Consider the following 17032-nt stretch of genomic DNA (forward strand, 5'->3'; position numbering starts at 1 on the left):
GATGCAGCGCGCGCGCGGACCGTTGAGGGGGGGGCGCGTGCTGTCGCCGGTGGCCGTTGGAGCGGGACCCCTCGGGGCGCGGAGGCGCCGGTGTCCGTCTGTGTGTCCGTGTCCGTCCGTCCGTCCCCTTCACTCACCACCCCCCCCCCCCCCCGGCGCCGGCGGCTGCTTGGGCCCACCGGGGCCTTCCCGGCACGGGGGGGGTGTGTGTGTGTGTGTGTGAGCGGTTTTCAGCGAGCCCCCCGGGCTTTTGGCCGCCGCCTCACGGTGTGGGGGGTGGCGGGGGCCGTGTGGGGAGTGTGTGTGTGTGTGGGGAGTGTGTGTGCGTGGGGGGGTGCGGGCCTGCGGCGCCTTGGCGCGGGGGAGGCGCTGCCGGCAGCGGCGCGGCGTGATGGGAGGCCGGCGGCCTTCTGCCTCAGCCGGGGTTTGGGGGTAACGCCGGCATCCACCCGGAGGGGAATCTTATTTTTTGGTTTTCCCTGGTGCCTCAATTGCCTTTCGGTTCCGCGTCTTGGTGGTTTAAGTGTCTCGGCTGGCTGATGGTTTGGCTATAGCCTGCGGGGATACCCCCTCCCCCCGCCGCCCCCGGTCATCAGCGGCTGGGTTGAAATCTTGGGGGAGAAGGAGAGAGCGAACGAAAGCCGCATCAGGTGCTTTGCGGTGGAGACGAGGTTTTTATTTATTGCTTTAGTTTTTGTAGCTTGAGGGTTTTTTTGAAATCTTATTCGTTTCCTTCAGGTGCCCTGTTGAGAATTAGTCTCTACAGGAAAACTCGTCTTGGTTACGTAGGTTGGCAATTCGTAATAGGTGGTCTGCAACCTTTTTCTTTAAGTTAATGTGACTGTTGGACCCAGTTACTCTCTCCCCGTCCCTTAAGAAATCCGCTAAGAGTCTGGTTACACATGGCTCTAGGTGGCCCTGCTTGAGCAGGGGCGTTGGACAAGATGAGCTCCAGAGGTCCCTCCCGACCTCGGCCCATCTTCTGTGGCTACAAAGCTCTTATCTCTGGAGGGATCCAGTAGAACCTGGAGGAGCAAATCCAAAAAGTCGTTGAAGAGAAGCATTGGCGGTGGTGTAGAAGGACTGTATAATCCAGGTTGCACCACCTGGGTGCCACCCAAGACCTTCAGTGCGCAAGCCGCTCAGAAGCAGCGTGCAGTTACGTTTATGAAGGGAGCTCTTTTAAATGTTTATGCTCCTTAAATTACGCATCTGTTGTCTTTGCAGTGTCTCCTGTGAGTATTCACCTGGTGACTTGGTCTGGGCCAAGATGGAAGGTTATCCTTGGTGGCCGTGTCTCATATACAACCATCCGACTGAAAGAACAATAGTCAGAGGAAAAGGGAAATCCACTCGTGTCCACGTACAGTTTTTTGATGACAGCCCTACAAGGGGCTGGGTCAGTATTAAATATCTGAGGCCATATAAAGGTAAGAGATGCAAATAAAACTTCTTGAAATGGAAATATGCCACTTTTTGTTTTTGAAAAATAGGCATGGAATATAGGGTATGGTGTTCTCCATAGAGAAAAGAGCAGCAAAACCAAGATCAGTATTGAGTTGGAAAACATGTTTTGTACGTTGTAAGTTAGACATAGCAAGTTTTTGAGGGTTACAGGTGCGTTTATGGTTATATGGTTCTTAAACGTAAACCACTAAGCCCTCTTGTTTATTAGATTAGAACGCAAACTTGAAGCTTGCTTATGTTTTGAAGTTTTTTCCTTTATTTCTCCCATCAATATAAAAGAAGATCTAAAAGATAAGTCCACTATTTCAATTTCTAGCCCTGAAATCCTTAAAATATTAGGAGTGCCAAACCCAGTTTTTATTAGCTATTTGGGAACTGCAGTTTGTCCAGCATCAAAAGACTAGGCACAGGATGTTAGGGAACTAAAATTAATTCTACTGTGGTGTTATTTCAACATTTTGCGTAATAAAACTCACATTAGTAATCATGATCTGTTTTCCCCTGGTTTTATAATTTTACTGTTGCTTAAAACTGTAAATCATTGGCTGTAAACAGTCATGTATAAATTATGTTGCTGTAAACTGTTCTGTTGTTAGTCAAACAAGTACTTTGGGTATAATACAGTATTTTTGATATACTGTAGAATTTGCTTATGATGTCAGTGAAACAACTGAATTTAAACAGTTTCTTACTTTTTACAAGTCAGAGTTCCATCTCGTGATTTTTTTGGGCTTGTTTATACTTAAATGTACTGCATTTAAGCCATAAGTAGTTTTAAATTAAAACGGTCATGTTATTACCGTAAATGTTAGCATAATTTAAGGCAAGTGAATTGGTTGGTACTTTATATGTATCTTTCCTGAAGGTATTTTAAAAGAATAAAATATATTTTAACAGCTTGCAGTTGCATTTAGAAGCAAATACAGGTAAGCAGAATTGATCTGTGTACCAAAAGAAAATTGCAGGAAAGTAAGACATGTTCAAAATGTTTAAACATAGAAACACTGGTCTATCTACAAGAAATGTGGTTAATACAGAACAGAGTAAAAATATTTAAAATACATGCTTTGCTTTTAAATTCAGACAAAAAGCATCTCTGTATACAAAGTAAGAGTGTTGGAATCTTTGGGTAAGAAAATGGAGAAGTTTCTTATGTTGTGGTGTTGTTTGTAAATACAGACGTGACAGGGCTAGGCTTCTAACAGTTGGGCATACAAGAAGTGGAATTACATACAAGCTGGTTAAGTGAATATGCAGGTGTTCCACGCTTGAGTATGCAGTTAAATTACGTGATGGGATTTTTCTCCTGCCATTGTTAAATTGTCAACATTAAATGCAAAATATTTTTGGATTGTCTCACTGCGTTTGCAAACTTAAAATGGAGATCTGGTTTGTTAGTGTGTCGCGTTGTGCTGTAGAAGCAGCTACTTGTAACTCCATCCTTTGCTACTGCAAGCTCAAAGAAATGAATGTGAGAAAGAATTCCATTTGTCTTATTTCTGAGATAGTTGGCCTCCTACAACTCAGCTGCCTTTTGTCTACCATTGACTTAGAGCTGAAGCTTCAGTTAATAGCAGCATATGAAGGGATTCACAAGAGCGGGTGAATCTAAACTTCTAGGAACAGAAAAAGGAATTGCCCTTTCCCATCCAGAGTGTAATCTTATGTCCCCCTTCTTTCTTTCTGCAAGTTGAATACATAATATGTTACATACATGATTCATTTCTTGAGCATGGCATCAAGATGAATCTCAGCATCTTTGGGGACCCTTTCTAGAAATCAGTCCATAGATTGGCTGGGATTTGTGTTTATGTACAGGTAGTGGAAGGAGGAACTGTGGTGCTCACAGGATATGAAAGAGGAAGAGGGATGGTGCAGTTATTAATAGTAGGCTTTGCTTGATACCTTGCAGTGTCAGGGTGAATTGCCAGCATGATTGATGATCAGCTAATCTGGCTAATACGTTGGTGTTGGGTCTGGCTGCCTTGCTGCACTTAGGAGCAGTTTGAACGACCAGCAGAGCTTTAGCCAAGAAATCTATGTCATAGATGACTGATGCCCATAATTTGAAAATAACTTTATGATTGAACTTACCTATTGTTGCTAAAGTAGCCATGTGGTCTCAGTCAGGTCTGCTGCACTGCTAGTATGAAGTGTTGCTTTTCAGTAGTAACTATAGTTAGCGTGAGGGTGTTTAGAGCTTAGCTTAGAAGTGTTCAGATGTGGTAATGAGTTACAGAAATAGAAACAATTCTTCAAGTGTTCATGTACTAGGTAGGCATTTCATTTGTGAGTGTTTAGACTTTCTCTAGGGATAGTTTATCAGGCTGAATGAGTGACAGGTTGCTATATTTAAGATGTGGTGGGAATGACTGGTAACAAAACAGAATGTTAGATAATTATACTAGTTGTCTGAATACATTTAAAAGTGAAGTGTGAACAGTAACTAAATGACTGGCTAAATGCTAAACTAACTTCAGTTTCTGATTAATTATTTGTGGTTTTAAAGGTTCATCAGATGGGGAGACACAGAAGGGAGGTATGTTTTATAGTACAAAGCCTGAAATTAAGAGAGCAATGGTGCTAGCGGACGATGCAATAAGTAAAGATAAAACTAAGCGGCTTGAACTGGCAGTATGCAGTGAACCTTCAGACACAGAGGAGGAGGAGGAGGAGGAGGAAGAGGAGGAAATGGAGGTAAAATTTTTCTTACTTGCTGTCATTTTCAGAAATAGTGCTAGAACTTAGAAGCTGTCTCTTGGAACTAAGAGTGGACTATCCTGCAATTCTCTAGTACCATAATAGCAGCTTAATCTGCTCTTTAATCATGCATGCATATATATCCATATGTCTTTTTTTTGCACTGCTTCTGTGTTGTCAGGCCATACACTGGTCTCTCACCTTTTATGGTTGGAAAGACAAGTCTAATACCTCTTCTTGGTGTTCTGTACGGTAAAGACTGACCTCAGAAGTTACTCCTCTAACTCTCTTTATTGATCACTCCCTGGGTAACGCAGGTGACCCACTTTCTCACTCATAAAGAACCTTTTTTCTGATGCATCTTCTTATCTTCTCTATCTGCTAGTCATATTCCAAGTTCCCCTAAGTTTGATCTGAATTTTAATTTGTCATAATGTAGAAATTTCTAACTTCTTGAGTATTCATCGTAAGGCCTTAAATTGGATTTTTGGAGCCTGCTCTCATGTTGTAGAGTAGCACTAAAGTACAAATTCTTGTACTGTTAACACCAATCTGTTGGTGGGGTAACTAAAAAGAGATCTTTTATTGTTTTGTATTCAAGTTGTATTGTGAATGATTCAAATATTATTTCAGTACCACCATATGTGTTGGAATAAATTTCTTTGGAAAGGAATGGTACGAAGAAACTGTCAATGGGATAGTGGTTTTCTGTACCTTCTCTGTCAGCATGGCCCATCTACTCTTTCTCCAGTGTGACATTGCCCCGAGGGGCATATGCCACTCCAAGCATTGTGTTATGTTTGTGGCAGCAGTGTGGTGGGCACTGGCACTTGGTACTTATTACAGTCCTTCCACTGCTGTTTTTCTCCAGCACTGGCGCTGGAGTTCTTAAAGTTTCAGGCTGAAAAGGCAAATAATGGAGCTTCTTTTCTTTCTCCTAGACGTGCACAATCTTCTTGAAGGTTACTATAAGGTAGTATGTTTGTAGGTGGAAATAGGTAGTTAACTCAAAAAAACCCCCCAAAAACCAAACAAAAAAAACCCCAACCCAAAACAAACACAAAAACCACAAAAAAACCAAAACCCAAAACCACATGGGCAAAACTCACATAGGCCAGTACTGAAAGGCTGCAAAACCCAGTGACATTTCCAACATAGTCGGTAGGAAAAAATTACAGCACAGAGTTAGCTTATGGAGGCATTTCTCCTTTGTGCTGCATTTCATATACCATATGCCTTCTGTCCAGTTTAAATATCTTATTCATCAGCATCACTTATGCAAAGAATGAGGATGTAAAGAATGCAAAGAGGAGTAATTATTCCACTGGTCAGTAGCAGTTCGTTATCCAGAAAAAAATTTAATTCTGTGAAGGTAAATGGAATTGGCTGTGGCTCTGCTGTTTCTTGCTTGAAGTAGTATAGCTACTGCATTTTTGCACGTTTTTGTGCTTCTTTTTGCAGCAGCAATACTTTACTTTGTAGCCAGAATTTTCTGGAGGTAAAATAATTTATTTTTCCAGCAGATGAGTGAAAGTGCATCAGGCAACAGTGATGACTGCAATAGTGAGGAGGATGTGAAGAGTAATAAGCGAGTAATGAGCAGGGGAAGTGCCATAAAAGCCAAAAGAAGAAGAGTGTTGGATTCTGACAGTGATCACGATGGTTCTGATGTAGAGTTCAAGCCTGATGTGAAAGAAGTGGCAAGCAGCGAGGAAGGTAGTAGTGGGGTGGATGAAAATGAATCTACTGACACAGAGACGGATGCAGAGAGTGTCGCAGAAAGCCCCATAAAAGTCCCTTCTAAACGAAAAAGAAGAGAGATAAACAAGCCTGCTAAAAGGAGTAGCTTAGAAAATGAACGTTCTGAAACGCCCAAAAGAGCAGCAACGGTTTCTTTAGAAGCCAAGTCTAAGCTGACATCATTTGCAGCACCTGAAACTTTCGAATCTCAAGCAAATGCTTGCAGTGGAGGCACCAGTGGCTTCGCAGTATGGGAACATGAAAAGCTTGATTGGCTGCAGGAAGGGAAAAAGAAAGATGCGCACAGGAGACGGCAGAGTGACCCTGGTTATGACCCATGTACTCTGCATGTGCCTGAGGACTATCTCAACAAGTGTACGCCAGGAATGCGGAGGTGGTGGCAGCTGAAAAGTCAAAACTTCGATGCTGTGATTTTCTACAAAGTTGGAAAATTCTATGAGTTGTATCATATGGATGCAGTCACTGGTGTAAATGAGTTGGGCCTGATCTTTATGAAAGGTACTTGGGCCCATTCAGGTTTTCCAGAAACTGCATTTGGCAGATTCTCTGATGTTCTAGTGCAGAAAGGCTACAAGGTAGCCCGTGTTGAGCAAACAGAAACTCCCGAAATGATGGAAACGCGCTACAAGTCAATGGCCCACCCAACAAAATTTGACAAGGTTGTACGCCGAGAAATATGCAGAATCATCACCAAAGGAACTCAGACTTACAGTGTTCTGGACTGTGATCCCTCTGAGAACCATAACAAATACCTTCTGTGCGTTAAGGAAAAAGAAGACTCCTCTGGACAACGTGTTTATGGAGTCTGCTTTGTTGACACGTCGGTGGGGAAGTTTTACGTAGGCCAGTTCTCAGATGACCGGCACTGTTCGAGGTTTAGGACTTTAGTAGCGCATTACACTCCCGTGCAGGTACTGTATGAGAAGGGGAACCTGTCTGTGGACACACAAAAGATACTGAAGGGCTCACTTGTTTCTTGCATTCAGGAAGGGCTGATCTCTGGTTCCCAGTTCTGGAATGCCTCTAAAACACTAAAAGTCCTTCTTGAAGAAGGATATTTCAAGGAGAAACAGAACTCTGAAAATGGATGTTCTCTGCCCTCTGTAATCAAATCTTTGACTTCAGAGAGCGACTCGCTGGGATTAACTCCTGGTGAAAACAGTGAGTTAGCTTTGTCAGCTCTTGGGGGATGTGTCTTCTATCTCAAAAAATGCTTGATTGATCAGGAGCTGTTATCGCTGGCAAACTTTGAGGAGTATGTCCCCGTGGATATTGATACTGCAAAAACTACGAGTCCAAGTAGTTTCTTTGCCAAAACTGACCAGCGGATGGTGCTGGATGGAGTCACCCTGATGAACTTGGAAGTCCTGCAGAACGGAACCAACGGAACCACAGAAGGTACTTTGTTGGAAAGGATTGATTCTTGTTTTACGCCATTTGGGAAGCGACTCCTGAAACAGTGGCTCTGTGCTCCGCTTTGTAATCCTAAATCCATCAATGATCGATTAGATGCTGTTGAGGACCTTCTGGCAGTACCAGATAAAATGTCTGAAGTTAGCGAGCACCTGAAGAAACTGCCTGACCTTGAAAGGCTGCTCAGCAAAATTCACAGTATTGGATCGCCACTTAAAAGTCAGAACCATCCTGACAGCAGGGCCATCTTTTATGAAGAAATCAAATACAGCAAAAAAAAAATTGCTGACTTTTTGTCTGCACTGGAGGGGTTTAAAGTAATGAATGAAATTGTTGATGTCATGGAAGAAATTGCCAGCGACTTCAAATCTAAAATCCTTAAGCAGCTGGTCACCCGCAAAGCCAAAAATCCAGATGGCCGCTTCCCAGACTTGAGTGCAGAGCTTAAAAGATGGGATACTGCTTTTGATCATAACCAAGCTCGAAAGACAGGAGTGATTACTCCAAAGGCAGGTTTTGACCCTGACTACGATAAAGCACTACAGGATATTAAAGCTGTTGAGGAAGATCTTCACAAGTACCTGGATAAGCAACGCAAACTGCTTGGATTCAAATCCATGCTCTACTGGGGGGCAGGCAAAAACCGATACCAAATGGAAATACCGGAAAGTGTAGTATCACGTAATTTACCTGAGGAATACGAGTTGAAGTCAACCAGGAAGGGATATAAGCGTTACTGGACCAAGGAGATAGAGAAGATGCTGGCTGCCATGGTTAATGCTGAAGAGCGCAGAGATGCAGCACTAAAAGACTGTATGAGGCGTTTGTTTTACAACTTTGATAAAAATAGCAAAGACTGGCAGACAGCTGTGGAATGCATTGCTGTGTTAGGTAAGAGATTTTCTTCATTTTTACATATAGAAAAAATACTCTTTTATAGTAAATGATGAAATCCGATCTGGATAAGCAAAAAAGGCTTGTTGCCAGCTCTTAATTTGTAGTTTAAAAACTCTGATTGCGATAACAGGGTTGGTAATTAACAGTGATCGCCTGTTTCCTTCCTGTCAGTAAATGGCAGAACAGTTGTTGGGTCCTGATGTTTGCAAGCTCTTTCTTCGTTCCTGTTGTGTGATTGTAGGTATGCAGCTGAGTATTTCTCGCTGTTCAGCATAGCCTGGTGGGTCTCTTGCTGCTTCTAGGATTCTCATGTATGGATTAGTTGCTTCTTATTAAATGAAGGCAGTGATGCAGATGGAGGTATAAAAATTTAACCCGCTAGTCATCTTTCTGTCTGAGCAGTCTGCTTTCTCAGCAGCCTTCAAAAATAAAAAAAGTGGTCATTGTCACTGCTTCGAAGAAGGTAGTCTAGTAGGAAGACTTCCCCAAATCTTCCTTAAATTTCTAGGGTAGAACAGTCTCCTGCATTCCCTTCTCGGGACTGGCGTACTCTTGTACTGTGAATTTTCTGCTAGCTTGAGGCACTCCGGGATGTCTTTGTTCCAGGGAAAAATGAAAGCACTCTCTGAATGCCACTGGGGCAGAAAGGGGAGGACAGGCAGGCAGTGAGCGTTGTCTAGGAACGGATTCTCTGAGCGGGCTAGAGAGCTGGGAAGCAGTCACATTAGCTACGCTGCAGTACCAGGGCAAGTACTGAATTGATTTTCAGTAGAAAGGGAGACAGCTTTCAGGCTCAGCTGTAATATGTGTACATAAAGTCTCTAATATCACATAACATGGTCTCATTTTGTAGGTAATCAGCTTTCAGAACCTTAGAGCTAGGCTAATTGAGGGGGGTTGTGCTGCTGCTTTCTGCTAGGCCAACAGAATTTTAGTATTTATATAAATTTATTCTGGCAACTTTCAAGCAGCATTATGATTCTTAACAAAGTAATTCACTGTCACAGAAGCTGATTTCCTCTTTACTTACCCTGTTCCAAATTAAAAAACAATACAAGAAAATAATATTTTATACAAGTACATTAAAAAAATAGCTTTTGAAGTGAAATGATGTGGATTTTAAAGACTTAAACTAAAAACTAGAGGGGAGGATTTTTAATCTGGCATCGGTAGAAACCTGGAAGGAATGAGGAAAGACATTGTGAACACTCCCATCTTTTACTTGTTCTTCTGGAGTACTTCTTGGGCGTTTTCCTTAACAGGAAAATGGAATGGAAATGGAAAATTGTGTTTACAAAAATGCTATTCAATGAGTAAATGCATTCCAGTGAATGAATAAAGAAAGGTTGAAAGCGTGACTTACTGGAATTTCTCTTAATCTTATAGATGTCTTGATGTCCCTTGCTAACTACAGTCAAGATGGTGGTGGACCACTGTGCCGACCTGTAATTCTACTGCCTGTGGATAGTGCTCCTCCCTTCCTGGAACTTAAAAATTCACGCCATCCGTGTATTACAAAAACTTTCTTTGGGGATGATTTTATTCCTAATGACATTGTGATAGGCAGCAAAGATGAAGATAGCAGTAGTGAAGCTTCCTGTGTGTTAGTAACTGGCCCGAATATGGGTGGCAAATCTACGCTCATGAGACAGGTGATTGACTATCTGCATAAGACTGAATGTTCCAGTGTACCTCTGTGTTTTGCATAATCACATGACTGTTTATAAATGTCAAAGGAGTGGTCTTCAGGGTGTGCAGCACAGTACAGCAATTACACTGTAAAGACAAAATATAATCTGGTAGAAAATGCCATGTTTAGATAGTATATTTTCTACTTTTGCTTACTTTAGTGAGGAATAAGTTTTATTTCTCTTATGAGAGATGGTTGGGAAAAATATTTTTCAAGTGGCCTTATCCAGTATTTGGCATCATCTGGTAAAAGATGCTTCTGCAGGTTAAACAAGATGAAAATAGACTTCAGCGGCCACTGGGAAAGCAACAGGGAGTTTGCTTTATTAACACTGCTTGCGGTGATAACTTGTGTTTTGAAGGCTTTCAGAGTGCTTTAGTCCTACTTGAGATTATGACGCTGCAGCCTGGAGCTGTTAAAACAGTGGGAAGCTTTATGCACTCTAGTCTTTGTTTTAGGGGAAATACAGTTTCATTCCCTCGTTCTCTGTGTGGAACTGAAGCTCCAAGCACATAGTAAAAATTAAAATGTTTTAATGTTTGTTCTGCAGGCTGGTCTCCTGGTTATAATGGCTCAACTGGGATGCTACGTACCTGCTGAAGTCTGCAGGCTTACACCGATTGACAGAGTATTTACGAGGCTTGGCGCCTCAGACAGAATTATGGCAGGTGAGTTTCTGAAATCCAAAGTGCTTTTGCCACCGGGTGAGTTTCTTTTCTTGCTTTGAGTGGCAAGTTGGAAAGGGATAGTCTGTTGATTTTGGGGGGAGAGCTGGGCAACTCGTCTCTCGTCGTTCAGAGTAGAAACAGGATTGTAGTTATGCTTGATTTGTTTGATATGCTTGTCCTCCATTATTTTTGACAGACACATAGAATCACTTTTTAATGAATTTTAATATTAAAAGCCTGCCTTCCAGCTGGATGCAAGTCTGAGGAATATCTTTTTAGATATGGTACAGCTGATTGTGTTCTACTTACATGGGTATCTTTTTCTAAGTGTTCTGGAATAGGACAGTGATGTTCAGGTAGCTGTGGTAGAGGAGTTGTTTTTTAAGCTTCTTGCAAGGCCTACCTAGAGGTCCCTTGTTTCAATCAGAATGCCTGCCTTATGTCTGAAATCCGATTTCTTCAGACAATGAAGAGAGAGGCAGGGTTCCTTCCTGGAAGCGGTAGTTGACAGTTCCTGGGAGTATTTTGTTTCTTCCCATGGAGAGGAAGACTGAAGTGGAGGATGACCCAACAACTGGAATGGGAAAGTCTGCCTGTGGTGGTAGGCAAAGTGTCACGGGGCTGGAAGAACAAAGTATTTTTTGTGGTAAGAAGAGTAGTATCACAACTCATTTAAGGAGGGTGCAGATTTTCTGTGATCTTTCTGCTGAAAAATGTGGGTCAGTGAATATGAAAGGAATTAAGCCTACTGAACTTGTTGCACATAAGGAATTTGGAAATGAATCATTCTGAGTTCTTAATTAAAAAAATATTTACCCTTCCCCAAATCAAGGCTTTTCTTTGCAGCTAGGGAATTTTATTACGGGTTTCTTTGCCCAGCTATTTTCCATTTTGTTTAATTTCAGTACAAAAAGAAATTGTAAGAATGGAAGAATACTTAAGTGCTTATGGTAGAAATAAAAACTGCCCCTTCTGCAAGAGAGAGGTAGTCTAGAAAAATGTAACATTTTCAACTTATTTTTCTGTCAACTGAGAGCTAATTCTTTTCCAAATACATGCACAAATGTTTTTTCACATCACGAGGCTGAATGCTGTGCAGCGGAACTAGCTTTGAAATCTGTTCTTGTCGCATTAGTTTCCACACTGTGTAGAAATGAAAGCACAGTGAAAGTTGTCCCATGGCAGTCATTTTGTAATGGATGTCAACAGGACTTTTATGAAGTAAATTTTAAGTAGTATCATTTAAAAATTGCCTGTGTAATTTTAGGGGTTTATTTTCTACAGCAAATAAATGGTTCTTCCTAAACATTGTTAAAACCATATTAAATCCTGGAAATTTCTTTAAATAAATGGAGAATATCAGGATTGCTGGACACTGTTTAATAATTCATGTTGAAAAACTTATGTTAGAGCACAGCAGTGCTCATGCAGCATGAGTACAGGAAGTAAATACTTGCCTGCTCTGAAATTACATTAATTGCTGCTGCATGTGATTATTCAGAATGAACCCTGCAAAGAACTAGTAAATCTGAGACTTTATACGTGTGGATTTACCATGTACAAGGGTCTGAATGATTGTGTACTTCTGCTTGTAATCCGCTAAAATACAACTTCAGCTCTAAATTTCAGGCCTTGTATTATCTGGGTTGTTAGAACTCCTGTAAGATGTTCAGTCCTTAGCAGCAGTATATTTCTTTTGTCATATCTCACTCAAGTAGAGTACATATGAGTACAGCCTTAATTATCTGAATAATTCATTACCTTATGACATCAACAACCAAACCAGTAAGGCTAGTCTCTTAGTCTTTTTTAAGATTTTCTGCTTGCTTATTTACACTGAAAAGCCACACACCTTAGGCCTGCCTCTTGCATTTAAGAGCAAGAAGGGGCAAAAGATTCTCCCCATCTTGTATCCTTTGTGCCCCTTTTTTTGTCCAGCTGGCACACCTGACCCGTGCTATTAAAAGTAGACAGATAAGGTGGCCTAAAACTTACTCAATTAACTGTACTTGTGCCCATGCCTGTACTCTTAAGGAGCCAAACCCTGCTTTTTCTGGCAAATGGAGACCTACCATTTTCATGCTGGAAAAAAAGCTTTAAGTTTTTGTTCATCTTCAGTTTGCTGTCAAGTTTCATTTTAGCTTGACCAAGATTCTAGGGCTGATTAAATGGGGGTTTAGTTGTGGTTTTCAGATCTTTGACTACTTCACGGCTTTTTTTTTTTTGTCATTTCTTTTAAAGGTGAAAGTACCTTCTTCGTTGAATTGAGTGAGACTTCCAGCATTCTCCAGCATGCAACAGAGCATTCCCTTGTCCTTGTGGATGAACTGGGTAATTAGTCTATTTAGTAATAGATAGAAATTAAATCTAAGATTGAAGACTAGCTGTAAGGTTGTTGGGCTGTTTAAATGGCAACCAAGTACATAGGGGCAGTTTCATCATAATGCTCCTAATGTTTTAACTGGTCAGTATCTACGCAAGTCTCTCTTAAAACATGAACTTCTTAAGTGCCCTGGGAACTAATACAACACCTCCCACCCCCCAATCGTTACTAGCCTGTTTCTAGCCGAGTTTTCCTGCTTTCCTTTGCATAATTACTTGCAGCAAACCTTGAGCAAGCTGGTAGCAAGGCTCAAGAGAGCAGAAGTGTCTTTTTCTGCAGTGCAGAAGAGAGTGGGATTGTTACGGGGCAAATACTTGGGTCACTGCTCGCTGCTGTTTGTCAATCTTCCGCACAGTGAAGAGGGAGAAAAACAAACAATACAAATTGATACATGGCAAACAATGCATTGCATTTGCCTTTAGAAAAGCATCTTTGCTTCTGTTAGTTAGTCTTGGCAATTAAAGATGGGGGGTCTATCCTCAGTAGCAAGTAAACTATGGATTGAATTTACTTTGCCACTTTTTTTCCATTTCTTCTCCAGGCAGAGGCACAGCTACTTTTGATGGAACAGCTATAGCGAGCGCAGTTGTGAAAGAACTTGCAGAGAAAATCAAGTGTCGGACTCTGTTCTCCACACACTACCATTCATTGGTAGAGGATCATTCACACAACATGGCTGTGCGGCTTGGCCACATGGTATGTGTAAGTGTAACGCACAAGTTGTGAGCACTGAAGTATGGCATTTTTCCTTCTGGCTGATAGATCTCATGCTGTGCGTGCTTTTCTGCACTCTTCCACCCAGAGTCACAGATGTGTCCTGAGAAAAGGATGTGATGTCTCATGTGTTTATTAGTCTGTAGGTAAGTAAGTATTACATACGCTGACTTGTAACTTACTCTTTCTAGGCATGTATGGTTGAAAATGAGAGTGAGGATCCAAGCCAGGAAACAATTACGTTCCTGTATAAGTTCATCGAAGGAGCATGTCCGAAGAGCTATGGCTTCAATGCAGCAAGACTTGCTAATATTCCAGAGGAAGTTATTCAGAAGGGGCACAGAAAGGCGAAAGAGTTTGAAAAAATGACCCTTTCGCTGAGAGCATTTAGGTAAGGCCTTGTTTTCCCTTTTAAGTTGCACATTGCTTGGTGGGCATCCATTTTAAAAATTGGGCAGTGGCTTTTGCTCATAGTCTCACAGCAGGGGGGGCAGTTAAAACTATTTTTGTGACTATCAAATGTACCTCACAAGCAGTGAGGGAGGGAAGTACTAAAACCTGACTACAAGAGGACAGATACAATGAGTAATGCAGTATTTTAAGCCTTGGGTCACCCTGCTAGTCTCTAGGGCTAAGAGCTTAATTTCCATAGAGGTGCGGGCTGGCTGTGAGCCGAGCCAAACCGAAGGAATGCCTGAACCAGCCCGGCGCTGACGGCTGCTGCGCAGTGCTGGGGGGGCACTGGGGGCTGTTACAGTAGTACTGGAGCTGCTGGCGACTGCCTCTGCAGCAGGTAGTGACAGCTGCTGGCAGCCTTTACACCAGGCATGAAATGGCATCTCCCTCTTCTAAAGCTGTGCAAGTAAGAGGAAGCTGAGGCTCTGTGTCCATGCTGGGTAAAGCTGACTTCATTGTTTCCCTTAGGTATCTCTGCCTGGTGGTGGATGGTGCAACAAGTGATGCAAATGCTGTTCAGAAACTTACCGCTATGATCAATCATCTTTAAGAACACAAGTGTTTTTGGTACTGGTGGTTTCTCAAAAAGGTGGTATCAGACAACGTTATGATCTAATAAACTTTATTTTTTAAAAATGACCATTTTTCCATTGTCTTTCCTAGGAAATTAAACCCTTTAATTCTTACCTACCCTCTACATAATGGTTATTGAGTACTCCACAATATATTAAGTCTAGATGTTATGGTACATGCATACACTTTCAGGCTGTTGATTACCCACTGTCACCAATACACATAAATGGAAAAAAGCTATGAAACTGTATAGGGCTGTATATATACTTGTCTCAGCTTCATTAGAGCAGGAAATTACTGTGATTTCCAGCAGGTTATGTAAGTAATGTCCAGACTGTTCAAAAAAAACTATGAACAGAGTAAAGTACAAGACTGTTTTGAGGAGACTTTCTACTGTGTACTTTAAAACATAGTAAAATTTCTTTCACAAAACTTAGTTACATGGGTACTTTGTTTTATAGTGCATTATAGTCTAGGAAGTCTCATTAAAACACTCGCTTTTTTTGTTAGGGTGGTTTGAGTACAGACTATTGCTGGGGCAGGGAAGGAGATTATTCTAACTTCAGAGGACACCAGAAAAATTGCTGGATATAATTTAAGATTAGTGTTTTCTCTTTCATAGAAAGAACGTACATACTGGGACATGAGTACAGTTACAGCAAGTCTAGGTGTGCTAACAAAACAGGACACATTCAAGTACAATAAGATTTTTTTGCTTGAAATTAGAAACAAACTACATGAGATTAAAGCATTAAAATCATATTTCTCAATCTGAATAAATGTTAAAAAATCAAAAGAAATGCAGAAGTGCTAGCTCACATTTTTTACCATGTTACAAAAGCAATTGGTACCCATGTCCATAAAGGCAGCAACAAAGAATGCTGCTTGTCTACAGAATAGTACTACTGCAAATTGGACTGCGTTTCAATGCTACTTGTAAAAACACCAGCTTTCAGAAGTTGGTATCTGTACAAAATTGCAGCTTATTTTTCTTCACTTCTGTCCCTTCAAAGTCTTTGTTTACACAGTAATGCTAAAACGCCCAGTTCTGTTATCCTGAGTCAACATATTGCCACTTTCTTTTTTGGTAGGTTGAGCTCCATAGTGTCAACACCTCACACATCCGCTTTAATACAGTCTCTTTCTGCAGAAATGGGCAAGTATAACTTCCTCCAAAAAAAAAGTTTTAACAGTTATGATATTAGAATGGCAGGACTTTCTTTCTGAAAGGAATTCAGTTGTGCTGCAATGTATTAGATTCTATAGGTGGAGCAGAGTCATATAGTGTATCTGTATCATGTGTAGGCTCTCCAGCAAGCGTACAGGGATTAGACAGTGTTCCAGCACCACAGTCACAGAAAAACCTACAAAGAAAGAGAGCTCTTTAGTTTCTACTTTACTCGCATTGTCATAATTGCTAAACATACTCGGTTGAAACGTACCTATCATGTCTAATGAATTCTACGTCATGTCCTTGATGGCACTTCTTAATGCAGTTCACACATATGGCATTACGGTCTGTGGTGTTACAGGTGTGACATCTGAAGTAAAATGCATCATGTTAGGCAGGAACCAAACACTGATGAGCTGAGTAAAGGGCTGGGGGCGGGTGTAGGGGCAGAACAGCACTAAAAGGTTGTGCATTGGACTAAAACCTGAGAATTTTACATGAGCTTGGATTTCATGGCATGCTTCTGTTGCTTGTTTTGAAAAAGCAGTTCTGCTGTTTAATCCCTTAGGCTCAGGTTCACAGCAACAAGTAAATTCAGTAACAGTAAATTCAAGACAATGGGAACTTGTTTAATCCTCTTCTGTTACAGTTGAGGAAATGTACACATTTGTGTGTTAACAGATGGCAACTGTTTTAGGGGTCTTGCTAGAAGAGAAATTGCGTTTATTTGAAAACCTTACTGTAGGTGACAGAAAACCCGTTACCTGTAGAAGTCGTGCATCGGATAGCTGGTGTAACTTGAAATCTTATATAGACACTGGCCTCTACTGACCGCTTTTTCTATGGCATCTTGATTGTTCATTATTTTGTTATCTGTTGGGGGGGGGGGGGACAAAAAAAAAGCCGAGAACTAATCACACCTGGATCAATGACTTTTTTTTTCTTGAGGTGTTAAATCAGAGCCCCCTCCCCCTTAAGAGCTAAACCCATTAGGAACTGTTAGTTCTATGCCTGCATTTTAGTCTTGGCATTCATGCCTGTCAAATCCCAATGCCAGATGACGAAGGCAGTTGCCCAGACAGTGCAGTGCACTCCTCAGACCAGAAAGACTGTTCCTCTTTGCATGCACACGTACCTGA

The 17032-nt window shown here is 41.5% G+C and overlaps 2 protein-coding genes across 4 annotated transcripts in view; one reads left to right on the forward strand and one right to left on the reverse strand.

Annotated features, from left to right (window-relative positions):
• Positions 1 to 1350: 1350 nt before the first annotated feature.
• On the forward strand, positions 1351 to 14699 carry MSH6 (mutS homolog 6). The gene is made up of 9 exons (XM_010577853.1): positions 1351 to 1430; positions 3977 to 4164; positions 5691 to 8232; positions 9625 to 9890; positions 10479 to 10596; positions 12838 to 12927; positions 13527 to 13675; positions 13885 to 14084; positions 14618 to 14699. The coding sequence occupies exons 2-9, from the start codon at positions 4009 to 4011 to the stop codon at positions 14697 to 14699; spliced, it is 3603 nt and encodes a 1200-aa protein (XP_010576155.1). The 5' UTR covers positions 1351 to 1430; positions 3977 to 4008.
• A 55-nt stretch (positions 14700 to 14754) lies between these two features.
• FBXO11 (F-box protein 11) overlaps positions 14755 to 17032 on the reverse strand; it is a 71160-nt gene continuing 68882 nt past the window's right edge. For all 3 annotated transcript variants that reach the window (XM_010577762.1, XM_010577764.1, XM_010577763.1), the window contains 3 exons: positions 16658 to 16766; positions 16165 to 16263; positions 14755 to 16086 (listed from right to left, as the gene is read on the reverse strand). In XM_010577762.1, coding sequence (XP_010576064.1) covers positions 15957 to 16086; positions 16165 to 16263; positions 16658 to 16766 — 338 coding nt within the window. In that variant the 3' untranslated portion in view covers positions 14755 to 15956. The remainder of the gene's footprint in view (positions 16087 to 16164; positions 16264 to 16657; positions 16767 to 17032) is intronic.

Source organism: Haliaeetus leucocephalus, unplaced genomic scaffold (genome assembly GCF_000737465.1).
Source record: "Haliaeetus leucocephalus isolate CR32 unplaced genomic scaffold, Haliaeetus_leucocephalus-4.0 Scaffold577, whole genome shotgun sequence".
NCBI classification, from domain to species: Eukaryota; Metazoa; Chordata; class Aves; order Accipitriformes; family Accipitridae; genus Haliaeetus; species Haliaeetus leucocephalus.